This window comes from Cetorhinus maximus, chromosome 8, assembly GCF_964194155.1.
Source record: "Cetorhinus maximus chromosome 8, sCetMax3.hap1.1, whole genome shotgun sequence".
Lineage (NCBI taxonomy): Eukaryota > Metazoa > Chordata > Chondrichthyes > Lamniformes > Cetorhinidae > Cetorhinus > Cetorhinus maximus.
Window position 1 is genome coordinate 54,128,464 of NC_135886.1, and position 15,832 is coordinate 54,144,295.

At 46.6% G+C, this 15,832-nt stretch overlaps 1 protein-coding gene across 1 annotated transcript in view; it reads right to left on the reverse strand.

The window, feature by feature from the left end:
• Positions 1 to 15,832, reverse strand: part of LOC144683636 (ankyrin repeat- and BTB/POZ domain-containing protein 3-like) — a 50,048-nt gene that overhangs the window by 16,588 nt on the left and 17,628 nt on the right. The window contains exons 2-8 of the mRNA XM_078546870.1: positions 12,363 to 12,512; positions 9,431 to 9,635; positions 8,048 to 8,200; positions 6,910 to 7,075; positions 3,616 to 3,705; positions 3,162 to 3,263; positions 554 to 641 (exon numbers count right to left, since the gene is read on the reverse strand). Coding sequence (XP_078402996.1) covers positions 554 to 641; positions 3,162 to 3,263; positions 3,616 to 3,705; positions 6,910 to 7,075; positions 8,048 to 8,200; positions 9,431 to 9,635; positions 12,363 to 12,512 — 954 coding nt within the window. The remainder of the gene's footprint in view (positions 1 to 553; positions 642 to 3,161; positions 3,264 to 3,615; positions 3,706 to 6,909; positions 7,076 to 8,047; positions 8,201 to 9,430; positions 9,636 to 12,362; positions 12,513 to 15,832) is intronic.

Genomic DNA, 15,832 nt, shown 5'->3' on the forward strand with positions numbered 1-15,832 from the left:
GACTTCATCTCCACAAGGACTGTGTGGCGGTCGCTTGTACCAACATGGGCATGGACAGATACATCTGCGACAGGTAGATTGGTGAGAACGAGGTCAAATAGATTTTTCCCCTCATGTTGGTTGTCTCACCACCTGCCACAGGCCCAATCTGGCAGATATATCCTTCAGGACTGGCCAGCTCGGTCAATTGGAATTTAGGGGAGGGCATCTTCTACACTGGTAATGTTGGGGAGAGTATCTTAAGAACAGAACGTCATTTCTTTTTGATGTGATCTTTTTAACAGAACAAAAAACTGTGATGATTAGTTTAATTCCAATTTACGTCACATGCATTTATAAATTAATTTAAAATTTTCAGGTGAACTTTTTCCATGTCTCTGAACTCTGATCTATTGCTAGGCCACAGGCTTGAATGTTTATACTGACTATAGCTCAAATTAAAAAAAATGCAGTGTCAGTCTGTTGAAGTACTCCTATCATCAGGGAAACCGATGTTGTCCGATAAGCCAGACCCACTCTCACAACACCCACCCTTGTCCTAGCTGTTGTGTACCTGCTGCGGCTGCGAGCTGCAAAGGAGTTTCTGACCAGCTTTCTCCACTAACACAGCCTTCGACATGGGCCCCGGCATCCAATAGCAACTGTATAGACAGAGAGGGAATGTCACACAGAGGAGAGCATCGTAATCTTGCATTTAATTACAGCCATAGAATTACATTTAATTACACACGGATATAGTATCTACAGACAGAAACAGGCCAGTCTGGCCTCTATGCCTGCCTTTAGTCCAGTTGAGCCTCCTCCCACTTTAATGGCTTCTGTTCCCACTCTGCCCCTTGTGTCCCTCTATTCTCACCCATCCCAAGTATCCCTCAATTCTTACCCAGTCCCTCTTCCTCTCATGCTATTCTGCCAATATCTCCCTGGTTCCACCCTGCCCCCACCCATATTATTAGGGAGATGGTGGTGTAGTGGTATTGTCACTGGACTAGTAATCCAGAGGCCCAGGCTAATGCTCTGGGGACACGGATTCAAATTCCACCATGGCAGCTGGTGAAATTTGAATTCAGTTAATAAATCTGGAATTGAAAGCTAGTCTCAGTAATGGTGACCATGAAACTATCATCGATTGTCGTAAAAACCCATCTGGTTCACTAATGTCCTTTAGGGAGGATATCTGCATCCTTACCTGGTCTGGCCTACATGTGACTCCAGACCTACTGCAATGTGTCTGACTCTGAACTGTCCCTCTGAAATGACCCAGCAAGCCACTCAGCTCAAAAGCAGCGACACCCACATCCCATGGAAGAATAAAGAAGAAATGGCCTTCTCCAATATGCATGCAGGTTGATCCAATTGAGGCATTTAAAAACTATAAAGGGAGCAATTGGGTCAATAAAGAGAAATTCTTTCTCTTTTCGGGGAGTGTAAAATAGGAGGAATAACCATAAAATTAGAGCCAGGTCTTTCAAGAGTGAACCAGGAGGCTCACTTTCATACCAAAGATTTGGGAAATCTGAAGCCTCCAAATGCTCTGGGTGCTGGGGTTCAAATGAAATTTTGGGCTGAGATCAATTGTCATATTCAACAAAAATTTGCGATAAGGATCAGCCATGAATGGCAGAACAGGTTCGAAGGAGTGAATGGTTCAGTTCAGTTTCTGCTCATTGGTAACTCCTAGGATGTTGATAATGGAGGGTTCAGCAATGGTAATGCTGTTAAATGTCATAGGGAGATAGTTACATTCTCTCCTGTTGGAGATGGTCATTGCTTGGCAATTGTGTGGCACAAATGTTGCTTGACAACTTATCAGCCTAAGCCTGAATGTTGTCCAGGTCTTGCTGCATTTGGATATGGACTGCTTCAGTATCTGAGGAGTCGCGAATGATGCTGAACATTGTGCAATCATCAACGAACATCCCCACTTCTGACCTTATGATGGAAGGAAGCAGCTGAAGATGGTTGGGTTTAGGGCTGGGCAGAATTCCACTGCTTTTCTTTAAAATATTGCCATGGAATCTTTTATATTCACCTGAAAATTTTTCATCCAACATGCAGTAGAGGCAGTCCATGTGATACTCCCTCAGTCCTGTGCTGGAGTGTCAGCTCTGGGGCAGAATTTTACATTGACCCACCGGCGGGTTTGTGGGCAAGGGTTGGCCGTAAAATTCCTCGAATGGCCGTCCCACCAGGTTCCTGCCTGGCCTGACGTCTCCGCAACTTGACACTGGGACAGGCAACACTTGGTCCGGCTCGCCCTTCCTTGCCCCAGTTGAGACCCTTAAGTAACCAATTGTTGACCACTTAAGGGCCATTTCCAGGCTGGTGGGGGCAGGGATTGAAGCTTGGAAATGAACCGCGCTCAGGCATCAGGCAGGAAAGTGGGGTTGCCCTCCATCAGCAGTCTCCTTTTAACATCGGGTTCCTTCCCCCCCACTCCAAAAAGACTGGCCCCTACAGGACCACCCTCCCCCTTCCAGCCTCTCCAACAACACCCCCGCCCCACTCTGCCCTCCTTGCTGAGCCTCATCTCTCCATCCCACCCTGAGGCCCCCAAAACTTACCTGGTCCTGGACTCTCAGGGCTTAGGCTCTGGGGACTGCTTGTAATCCCAGTCCTGTACACTGCAGCTACTGATGCTGCAGGGACTAGAGAGTTGCCGACCAATCAGATTGGCCGACAGCTCTCTGAGGCAGGATTTCCTCCAGAGTGAGGGGTGGGAGTCCCCGTCTCCAGTCAACTAACACTTGTTGGCATGTTAACTGGCAGTGGGGCAGATAGTATCGGCGGGGATGTGTTCTCCGCAGACTCCTTGGATGGTGGTAAGGGAAACCCCGCCCTTCTAAATATCCTGGCCAAGTCTCTAGAATGGGACTTGCACCCACAAACCTCTGACTCAGATGAGAGTGCTGCCCAGAGACATGCTTGACAACATAGAGACAATGGACGGAAGGAATTTGATATGGGAAGATGTGTTAGATCCACAGAGAGCAATAGGCTTTCTATGCCTAATCAGCTTGAGTGGTGTCTGAAACCCCTGAGGTAGCTCAAAGCCTCTCGAGCAGCGACACAGTCCCCAACGTCTAGTGCCATCCTTCACCAAGCCATGGGAAGTGGGAAGAGCTCAACATTTATTCAACTAAACTGACCCACTCCTGTACCTGTGTGACTGACAGATGGCCAAATGCGACGGCGAAAGTGAGAGCGGTCCAGTGTCGCGCCTCTGCATGGACAGATGAGCACTGCTGGGAATTACCTGGCACCTGCAAATCAAGCACAACGCTCAGGAGTTTCTCAAACTTAGCAAGTCAGTTTTCAAATTAATCAATATTTAATCTGTTTGAATGCTGGATCATTCAAACATCGTTTGTGTATAGGCACCCCAGCTTAAACCAGGTCTGACACATTATGTTAAATACCATGCAAATCAGATGTTAACAGTCAAATATTATTGAGAATTATTGTGGCACTGTGTCTGAGTCCACACGTTACAAATCCCACATTTGTATCAGGGTCCATTTGTTACAGGTTCACCCTGTAGGATACTCTTATGGAATGCAGTGATATATTTGAAAGCACTTCATGTGAAGACTGTGTCAATAATCAATGTCTTACCTGAATATCAATGTCTGCTCCAGAGGTCACCAGGACCTGGACCATGGCCTCATCCCCACTGCTAGCTGCATACATCAGTGGAGTCAATCCCTGAGGAGAAGAAATAGCATTTGAATGCTCCAGGTAAATAATCAGCTCTGAGGTGGTGATCCCTCTGAGACCATGGGCCTCACAAATAAGGGCAAAGGTTGGAGGTCACCCTCACATATTGAGTGACGAGTGGAGACTAAGTGGCTATTAGCATTGCCTTCTGTTATGATCCTTGGCCCGACCCCGGGATGTAGGGAAGATCCGGTTAGGGACCAATAATGTTTTGTTTAAAGTCGATGAAGGTTGAGATTCAAGAAACTTACTAAATGAATAAAGGCACAAGATTCCACGGGTTTTGAACAAATAAAAATAAACTTTACGACACAAGTTCAGAAAGATAAAACAATTTGCAATATGTATCTTATACTCTAACATTCAGGGTAAATATGAGATACATGTGTATTAACAGATGAACAGTGGTCGAACACACCACACTACAGAGTAAATGACAGGTGCAACCAAGACAGAGCCCATGGATTTCTCAAAAACCCACCCAGATGTCAGTAAACAAGTCAAGCAATCTCATTGAAACTCTGTCTCATGAGGGATTCCCAGCTTCAACTTCAAAGATCTCTCCTTGGAATTTTAGAATTCTCTCCAAAAGTTGCTCCCACTCAGATGGCTTTAACAATGGCCCACTTCACAGGGTTTCAATCTCGCCTTTCGAGATCCCTCCTCCCTGGATTCCTGAGTACACTGAAACACTAGCTCACAAGCACACTTATAGATCTATGGCTGTGCCAATCAGAACATCACTGCTCCAAAGGGGTATCTTTTCCACAACTGCCCTCTTTACTTAAAGTCTGCTCCCTGCAGCTCTTTCATTAACTTAACTAGGATCTGGTTCTGTCCTTTTTGGCTTTGTAACACATGTTGGCTGGCAGACTACCTCAAATTGACTGCCTCAAGAAATTTCCACTGCCCCTTGAACTGATTGGGTGACCTATCAAACTCCCAGAGGGCCCCTAATAGCCTTTGCTATTAGGCAGAAACCAATGTAACAAGCATTGAAACATCTTGTACCTTAAAGGTTACAGTCTCCACAGACTTTTTATTTAACGCTCAGGGACACACAGATCAATTGATTTCATGACACTTCTAAATTGTTATGAAGGATGTTTCACCCAGTACACAGCGGTAAGTTGATGAATATAACCCAATGCTTATTCCTGTGAGGCATAGATTTGTGCTGAGACTTATTATTGTATAATCCATACGCTAGGAGAGGTTTGAATCAACCACTTCCCAGTACATGGCAGCCATCCCTCTTGGCTTCCTGTCACATGGGGTGCCTTTTTTCTCAGTTTCCTGTCACATTTGTAGCTTGCCTCCCTCCCTTTCCCTCCTTCTTGCTGAATATTACTTTAGTTTATATTGCACTAGTAAAATCACACCCAGGGTTGTTGTGCACCAACCACAGTCGAAGTGAAGATGGCTGAAGGAACATCAATGTGTTTGAACACTGGGGCAAACAAGAGAACATCAGTCGACAGCTGCTAATGGTTTGAGATGTAATTTAGAAAAATGGTAGTGTCAATTGATCAATGGTATGAGACATTGTGCAGGAGATATCTTCAGTCTCAATAGACACCTTGCATCATACTTTATGAGAATATGTTCTGCTTGTAGTAAACTGCACAGAAATATGTAAATGCAGCATTTGCAAAGAGTTGAATACAATCTGCAATCATCAGCTCATCCTGATATAAATCTCTACAACTAGGGAAGGATAATCCTGGGGTAGTGATTATTAGATGTACAGAGACTTCTGGTGTACAGCATGACATCCAGTCTCTCCTCCCCTCCACTCCTTGGGCAGAATTTTACATTCCTTCACTGGCAGGTTTGAAGGTGGGGTTGGTGGGGGCTTGTAAAATGCAGCAGGGGGAGATCCAGAGCAGGTGGGGAACCCAGCAGCTTCTACTGGGCGAGCTGATGTTGGGAAAGAGTTGGGGGGCACATTCTTTGGGGTTCCCCTGTGCCTATCGAGGCACCCCTCCCCCACACAAGGTCATACCGCACCCCCCCCCCCCCCCCCCCCCACCCCCACCCCCCACTTTAGCCTTCCTCCCTGGCCTGTCAGACTTGGCCCCACAACCCCTCACCACCAGCCCCCATCCCCTCACTGGGGCTTGTCAGCCAGGCCCGGCCGATGCCCCGGACTTACCTGAAGTCCAGCCTCCATTAGCTCCTCTTCTTCGGGAATTGGCTGAAGTCCCAGCAGTGTCCACCACCTCAACCAGGCATTGCTGAGACTACAGAGCAGCCAGCCAATTGGATTGGCTGACCAGAAGCTCTCTAAGGTGGAGCTTCCTCCCCAGTTGGGAGCAGAAGTCTCACCCTGAGCCAAGCGATGCCCCCCACACACCCTGCCCTCCAATGAGTGCAGGGCAGCCAGTCTCAGTGCAGATGCGTTCGCCGTTGACACTTCAGGTGGAGGGCGGGCAATCCCACCATCTGAAAAATCCTGCCCCGCATGTGTGAATGAGCTTCCTCTCCATCTTGTCTCTTGGACTTCTGTAGGATTTTGTCATCTTTCCCTATTTTTTAATCTCAAATACAAGATTGAGGACAAGGAAATGTCTGATTTATACTTACTAAAGTATTAAATATAGACAATTATATAACAGAACACAAGCCCTAACATACAACATGTTAAATTTTAGGTTTGAATGCACATCCAAAATATGTGTTCAACATATGACTTTATTAATTGAAGTCTCTGCAAACTCAGTTGGAGACAACATTAATAGAAGTGAACAAGTCAAATCTACAAACAGTTATTAAACAGTTGCCCGATTTCTCATGTTTGAAACATTTGGATGTGTTCAGATGTTGTCTCCTGTTCTCCCCAAAGTGACAAAATGAACAAGAGCTTTGTACCCCTTTTATAGTAACTTCATTGCCAATATGTGGAGAGGTTTGTGACTTTACAGTTCACTTAAGTCATTGAGTTTTAGGTTATCAAATAATCATAAAGGCCTTAGCTTTAATAATACCCTTTTCAGCAACCTTCACTATTTATGAATTATGACATTACTCGGGAAGGAGTGGCATTGTAATCAAAGACAGTATTTGCAAGCACCGAGTTAAAACCAATTCTAACCCACTAATGTGCTTTAACCATAATCCAACATCAGTTGTTCTGACCTCGTTCCATATTAAAAACAATAAATCTATATTCCTGTGAGGCCTCTCCCCTACCTGCTCACTAAGAGCATCGAGTCCCTCTGGTCCCAGCAACGCAGCAGCTGCATGTACCAAATCAGTGCGGCCGGAGTTCAACATCTGAAAGCCCAGGTTCTGTCTCAGCTTCAGCTCGGCCTGCTTGGCATCCAGTCCACGGGATGTGCATAAAGTGCTGTTAATCCTACAAAACAGAAAGAGGTGGATTCATTTTGACTTCTTAAACTTCTGCCAAAGAAAATATTTGTGGTCAACTGCCCAGCCTCCTTTCACCTCCAGCCTCGAATTTTAAACTGGGCTGAACTTCCACAAGATCTATGTAACCTTACTATTCCAATGTCCCATCAGATAGTGCTTCATACATTAGCCATGGCTCAGTTGATAATACGCTCACCTCTTCAGTCCAGAGATTTGAGCACATAATCCAGACTGACACCCTAATTCCCTACTGAGGCAGTGCTGCGCTGTCAGGGGTGCCATCTTGCACTCCAGGCATTAAACAGAGCCCCTGTCTGCCCCCTCAGGTGGGCGCAAAAGATCCCAAGGAAGAAGAGCAGGGAGAGTTCTCTCCATCCAGTGTCCTGGGCAACATCAATAAACACCATTAAAAGTAGGTTCCTAGTCATTTATCTCATTGTTGTTGCTGGGATCTTGCTCTACACAAAATTGGCTGCCACATTTCCAATGGCAATGTGACTACACTTCAACAAGTACTTCATTGGCTGTGAAGAGCTCTGGGATGCCAGGAGACCATGAAAGTCACTGTAAGATGTCTATCTACAAAATGACTCTCAGAGACTGAAGATTACAGTTTGTTTCCATTATAAGTGGGTATTCATTACATAGCAACAAGACCGTTGCTCCAGCAGACAGGTTGGGAACCAGAGGAACAGGGTCATGATGAATAAAATGGATCTCCATGTCAAGTATCAGTGGGCCCCAGGATTGTCTGGGCTCTACTGAAAGTTTAACATATGAACAGGGGTGGTTCCATTCAACCTCTCAAATCTGCTCCCTTATTCAATTAGATAATGGTTTCTTTGTATTGCAACCCATTTAGCTCCATATCCCAAATTAACAATCCCGAACAATTCCTCAAAAGGCAAAGTAACAGAGAGTAGCTTTGCAGAGGTTGAGATAGTAAAGCTTTGCTCACCTGAGTTGCCGGGGTTCACAATCTACGCCCGGAAGCAGAAGTCTGGCAGCCTGTCGAAGGTCACTACTGTCCACTGTGAGACTGTGCCTGTGTTCCGCCTGTGCGATGCACACCCTGATCCACTCAACCACTGGCGGGAGAATCTCGTACGGCCTGAAGGGTGTTTGAGGTCAGGGGCAGGATGGAAATGCAGAAAGACAACAAGAACAATGAGAACATGGATACACATTTGACCTGGACTTCTCCCATCTTCAGAAACCATTACTTAGACATTCAGTCAGCACCCTCTTATCATGACATGTTAGAATGAATCTTCAAACATGCATGTTGTGTATTTGCATGTGCACTGGCTCCAGGTCTGCACAATATATATACAGGAGGAACAGTGAGGATTTTAGGAAAATAATTCTGTTTAATCCTGCCTAAGTTATTTCAGTGAATTAGAACAAAGCACATCACCACCTGGTAGGAGCAAGTTCAGCTAACCTCTGCCTGCTGACAATGCCCCCCCCCATGTAACACTCCACCTCCCAAAGCTTTAGTCCCAACAAAAAAACATGTCAAAACCTGTTGGTCTATCGCCAAATCCTATTACAGTCCACACTGAAAGATCAAAGGTGGGTTTTCCCCTCTCCTCCTCCTCCTCATATGAAAGCTGGGAAATTTTGTAAGCTGACTGTACAGTTTGAAACCGCATGGTTCAAGATGCATAAATTTAGATAAGGATCATCACTTCTCTTCACATGCACCAAGTCAATGGTTACCATAATCTGCATCAAGCCAACACCAGGGACTTTACACTTCCTGCAGCCATCATCATTCAATAAGGACTCGGCGAGTACTTGTATTATTATATCACTAGATGATATTTTAACCGTAACAGATTGGGCTCACTGATACTGTCAATGATACTGTCTAATCTATGCTGCATCTGACAATCTTGCCAACCAAGCATCGTTTCTTTTTCACAGTGAATCACAGCTTATTGTTATCAAAATAATAATATAGCAACCTACAGAAACAGTAAGCTGCTCAATGTCTACCTTGGTTTGTTGGTAACTCTCTCAGCCTATATGTGAATGGGGCTATAAGGCTGACAGTAGAGATTGGGCTTGGGCCAGACTTGGGTTTGTATCATGCTGGAAGAGGCTGGAGCTCTGCCTGCTCCGTTCAGGACTCTGAGGTGAAGCGGCAGAAGATTTAACATCCCTCTTGTTTCTTCATGTGGTACAAGATCCCCTAAAGCGTGTGAAACTGGAAGTGTTCAAATTATCAAAAGCCCTGTGGACGATTTGGTGCTTTCCTTGAATGACTCAACTCAGTAAGTTGTAGAATGAATCAGTTTGGTCAATATTTGAGAAGCCCTAGTTGCAATGATCTCACCTCTCACTGCTCAGTTTTACTCTCGGTGGCTCCTGGCTGGGATTCTCCCACTCCAAATGAGGGCAGTGCATGTAGTAATAGAGACCATGTAGAGCCTCAGGCTCCCAGGAATACGGCCCCTTTTTGAAGTGCAGCTGAAATCCCTTCCCGTGGTACTTGGCACCAAATTGTTGGAAGTAATACATTGCTTGAGAGATCAGGTCACCTGTGGAATAAATGCAGAACAGTTAGAACCAATTTCCCGTGACATTCAATGGCATTGCCATTACTGTATTCCCCACCATCAACATCCTTTGGGGCAGGGGTGGGTGGCATTGTCATTGACTAGAAACTCAACTGAAACAGCTATACAAATGTTGTTGCTACAAGAACAGATCAGAAGCTGGGTATACTGCAATGAGCATCCCCTTTCCAGCATCCACAAGGCACAGGTCAGCAATGTGAATTCTTACCACTTGGCTGAATGAGTGAAGCCCCAACAACACTCAAGGAATTCACGACTATGCAGGGCAAAACAACTTCTTGTAAAGACTCCATCCCATTCTCTCAGTTCCTTCGCCTCCGTCGCATCTGTTCTGATGACGCTACCTTCAAAAACAGTTCCTCTGACATGTCCTCCTTCTTCCTTAACCGAGGTTTTCCATCCACGGTCGTTGACAGGGCCCTCAACCGTGTCCGGCCCATATCCCGCGCATCCTCCCTCACGCCTTCTCCTCCTTCCCAGAAACATGATAGGGTCCCCCTTGTCCTCACTTATCACCCCACCAGCCTCCGCATTCAAAGGATCATCCTCCGTCATTTCCGCCAACTCCAGCATGATGCCACCACTAAACACATCTTCCCTTCACCCCTCCTGACGGCATTCCGTAGGGAGCGTTCCCTCCGGGACACCCTGGTCCACTCCTCCATCACCCCCTACTCCTCAACCCCCACTTATGGCACCTCCCCATGCCCACGCAGAAGATGCAACACCTGCCCCTTCACTTCCTCTCTCCTCACCGTCCAAGGGCCCAAACACTCCTTTCAAGTGAAGCAGCATTTCACTTGCATTTCCCCTAACTTAGTCTACTGCATTCGTTGCTCCCAATGCGGTCTCCTCTACATTGGAGAGACCAAACGCAAACTGGGCGACCGTTTTGCGGAACACCTGCGGTCTGTCCGCAAGAAAGACCCAAACCTCCCTGTCGCTTGCCATTTTAACACTCCACCCTGTTCTCTTGCCCACATGTCTGTCCTTGGCTTGCTGCATTGTTCCAGTGAAGCCCAACGCAAACTGGAGGAACAGCACCTCATCTTCCGACTAGGCACTTTACAGCCTTCCGGGCTGAATATTGAATTCAACAACTTTAGATCTTAAACTCCCCCTCCCCCCATCCCCACCCCATTTCTTCCCCCGCTCCCCACCCCCCTTTTTTTTCAATAATTTATATAGATTCTTCTTTCCCCACCTATTTCCATTATTTTTAAATCTAAACTAAAACCTTGTTAGTCTTTCCACCCCACCCCCACTAGAGCTGTACTTTGAATATCCTGTCTTCCATTCTTAATTAGCACTTTTCTCAGACAAATGTCACCACCTTCGACACCTCTTTGACCCTTTTGTCTGTGACATCTTTTGATTATCTGCTCATCTCCACAATCACCACACCCTCAATGTCTCTCTCTACCCCCCCCCACCCCCGCACCCACCTTAAACCAATTTATATTTCTCCCTTCTTCTAACTATGCTTCAGTTCTGCCGAAGGGCCATGAAGGCTCGAAACGTTAACTGATTTCTTCTCCGCCGATGCTGCCAGACCTGCTGAGTTTTTCCAGGTAATTCTGTTTTTGTTTTGGATTTCCAGCATCCGCAGTAGCTTTTAGCTTTTTGTTTTTATCTTTGTGTGATTGTCACCCTTGTCCAGCACCTTAAACATTCACTCTCTCCACAACTGACACATGGGGGCAGCAGTGTGTATCATATACAAGATGCACTGCAACTCACCAAGGCACCTTCCAAACCTATGGCCTCTACCACCTAGAAGGACAAAAGCAGCAATCCCATAGGAATATCAGCACCTCCAAGTTTCCCTCAAAGTCATGTACCATCCTAACTTGGAAATATTTGCCATTCCTTCACTGTCATTGAATCAAAGTCCTGGAATTCCTTCCCAACAGCAGTCTCTTAAACACATGGACTGCAGCAGTTCAAGACAGTGGCTCAGCATCACCTTCTCAAGGACAATTAGGAATGAACAATAAATGTTGGCTTTGTCAGGGGTAACCCAAGAACGAATTAATAAAAAAAATACTGCATAAGGCCGGAGGCGAGTTTGAAGCTTCAGCTGAAGCTAGAATCAATGGTGCTGCCCAGAGACATATAGACATCTCTGTAATCAAAACCACCAGCTCGAGAGCAGGACAATAGCTGGATTAACTGTTCAATAGAGGTAACCAGCATTTAACAGTACAAAAACTAACGCCCCTCGGCCTTACATTCTCAATGGATTTTATAATGGTTAAATATGCAAACAATTATCTAAATATTACAGTACAGGCCATTCAGCTCAGTAAATACTGCTGGATTTTATCCTCCACATGAGCAATATCCTAATGATCCACCCTGATCCTATATCACTTGATTCCTTGATTCCCCCTCTCCTACAACCACCTGTCTAATCTATTCTTAAATGTTTATATGATCTCTGCTTCAATCTGTAACTCCTGTCCTGTACTCCACAGCCCACAACTCTCGTATAAAACAAATCTTTTCCTCTCTATCCTAACTCTGTAAAGTGCTATAAAAACATGCTAGGACTTAATTTTTTAGGCTTTTCCATTTATAACCCAAAACATACATACCTCAAAACATGTATACCCCAATTAATATAAATACCCTCTCACTCATGCACACAGAGTTAATGGGAAGGGATAAGGGTTAAGTGTTACTGACTGAGTTCAGCGATGGTGCCCACACAAGTTGCCAGCATAGCCTGCTCCAAGTTCCTAAGGTCAGAGTGATTGTACAGCTGCCGGTGGTTTGGTTCTACACTGTGATAGTGCTCCGTGTACAGGCTGAGGTAAATCGGAAGGCAAGGCACACCTGAGGTCACAAGAAATACAAAGATTATTTGATTAGTGGTGAGCTAAGAAAACACATTCAGTGATAGAAAGGTGAAATCCAAAATGCTATACAATCCAAAGAGGCCTTGCTCCACTTAACTCCAATAAAAGGTACACACAGCAGGATCCCACACAGCAAATAAGATAAATGATCATTTAATCTTTTCTTCTTTGGAATAGCATTGTGGGATCTTTCAAGTCCACATGAGGTGGGGATCTGAAAGGTGTCACATCTGACACTGCAGCACTCCAACTGTACTCTACTGGAGTTTCAGATAATGTGCTCTAGTCTCTGGAGTGGGGCTTGAACCCATAACCTTCTGATTCAGAGGCGAGAGTGTCACTCACTAAGCCTGACTGGCACCATTTTATTTTGAAATTGAGTCATCAAGGGGTTGATGGAGTCTCTGTTCAGGAACTGTCGGTTTGATCTTCAGCCTCTGTAACAGTTTCCCTGGGACCTGCTGTCTGATGATCTAATGACTTATCTGAGCAAAGGTGTGGCTGTATTCTCCACTCCTGGTTCCTCATATAACTAATTCCTTCCTTTCTGGATTAATCATTACTGAAATTCTTCCAAATGAACTCTCCCTCCCCAGTTTCACTGCTTCCAGTAATATTTAAGGAATGAAAATGTATGCTGAAGATCCTCCTGATGTTGACTACCACAAGCTGCCTAATCAGATGTTAGTCTTTCGTTTAATAGTACAGGTACACAAAAACTGATTAATTACAGTGCCTCAGCTCCGGTCAGGAACTGTTCTGACTGCCGCTCTGCAATATTGTCAGTCAAGACTCAGTGAAGTCCCACTCCAAAGTCAAGCTGTGGGTTTAATCCTCACTACAAAGACGTAAGTACATAAGCCAGGTTGAATTTCCAATGCAATACTGAGGGAGTGCAGCACTATCAGAGGTGGAGTGCTGTTAAAAGGAAGGCCCCGCTTGCGGCCCCGCTTCTCGGGCAGGTGTACAAGGTCCTACAAAACTGTGTCAAAGAAGAAGTGAGGAATTCTCTCTAGGTATCACCAGAAACCTTCCCCCAGCAACAACAATTAAACAGATGATCTCATTGCTGTTTGTGCTGCATTTCCTACATTACAACAGTGACTACACTTCAAAAGTAGATTGGATGGAAAATGCTTTGGGTCACCCTGAAGGTGTGAAAGACACAATATAAATGCAAGCTTGTTTTTTTATTACATGCCCCCTTTCCTCAGCCACCCTGCCATTCAGAGATGAACATGCTGGAAAAGGCAGAGGCAGAATGCCTGGGCCTCAGTTTCCCATTTCAATCCGTACCAATGTGAACAACAGCTTTCTGTTTCAGTGGACTCCTGTGACTTTAATATGCAGCTCAGCTATCTCTTTAACCCTGTTCCCACTAACCCCACTCCAACTTGGACAATATGAAGCACAATGATTCCACGCAGTCATGCTGATCTACTCCCTGCAAGACTTCCCCAGCGCTGGATTTTTCGACGTGACTTTTGAGCTCATGGCAGCTTGCGTCAAGTTCCTGAAGGTCTTTGAGGAGAAGAGAGACCAACCGGAGATGAAGATCCTGATGGTGGAGCCGCTCTTTGCTCTGCCGTTGCAACGGGACCGTGTGGTGACTGTGCATCTCTACAACCCCTACATCCCTGCCGCCGATGTGTTCACCTTCCTCGCCGGGTACATCGGCAAGGTTGGGAGCTGCACCGAGGTTAGAGACACCTTCGGGATTTGGACATGCAAACGCCAGGTTAAGGTCACGCTCAAGACCGATGGTAAGGGAGCCATCTTCCACTCTCCTTCCAGCTTCGCTATCAGGGGAAGCTGTGGCTACCTTGTCTACGCTGGGCAGCCCAAACTTTGTCGCTCATGCGGCAAGTCTGGTCATGTGGCGGCCGACTGCAGCGCCGCCCTCTGCAAGAATTGCAAGCAGGAAGGGCACCAGACAAAGGACTGCAAACAGACTAAGTGCTGCAACCTGTGTGGCGAGGCAGGCCACCTCTACAGGACCTGCCCCAAACGCTGCCTCACTTATGCAGAGGCAGCCAAAGCCAACAAGGGGGAAGCAGAGGAAATGCTTCGTGTCACTACTACCAAGGACACTTGCAACCCTCCAACCACCAAGGCCCCCAGGGAGAACAACGGAACAAAGGAGGGCACAGTGAGAGACAAAGTGGAGGAAAAGATTGAGGCAGCAGACAGCCAATCAACAGCACTGCCCCCTGAACCCCCCACTCCTCAGGAGAGCGAATCAATGGAGGAGGAAGCAGCGGAAAATCAGCAGGGGGAGTGGCAGCTGGTGAAGAGAGCCAAAAGGAAGAACGGGCTAAGAAGGGACCAAGTCACTTCCCAGACAAGTGGCAAGAGGTGTCTCCCATCTGACACGGATGACAAGGGCAGCTGCTCTTTGGATGAAGAAGTGCAAGGGCGGCACCTACAGAAGAAGCGGCAAAGCTCTAGGGAGTTGGAGGACGAGACACCCAAGCTCCAGAACATTGGAGACAATGAGGAGACCAGCGCACCCCAACTTTGCCCACAACCCAAAGAGGCCAGCACACCCCAGCCCCAGGAATCTGAGAGCAGTAAAGCGCTCAGTGCACCCCAGCTCCGGGAAGCCGGGAGCAGCAATGCCCCAGAGGGGGAGAGGATCGGAAAGACTTCTCCAGAGGACATTTCAAATCCCGTTCTTTGCACGAACCCCCAGATGCCACCTGAGCGGCACATCTCCAATGGGGTGGTTCAGGACAGTTTCCTCAGCCCATCCAAAGTGAGGCAATTTGTGAACGCTATGGGTATGCAGGAGCAGACCAAAGGTCTGGGACTCTCAGAGACAACAGGTTTGGTAAGAGACTAAATGCTTTAAAATGGGCGTAAAGATTGTATCCATAAATGTGCGTAGCATTAAATCTACTACGCGATGTGTTGCGACCTTGGACTACCTAGCCAAGGTCAAAGCTGACCTGCTGTTTCTGAAGGATTGTGCGATACCGCACCTCAGCTCCTACAGGCAATGGTCACAATGGTGGTCCCATGGGCCATCGATCTGGTCGGAAGGAAATGACTCTCGTTCCTCCGGCCTTGGTATTGTGCTGTGGGGAGGCAATTTCACCGTCTCCGAGGTTAAGGAGATGGTGGGCGGGTGCCTCCTCGTAGCAGACGTAATGTACAAGAATGCTCCACTCCGGTTAATTAACTTGTACGCCCCTGCACAAAAGGGCGAGCGGCTGGCGGTCTTTCAGTAGCTCCCATTGCTGCTGGCGACCTCCAGGCCGCTCATTCTGGGCGGTGACTTCAACTGCATCATCAATG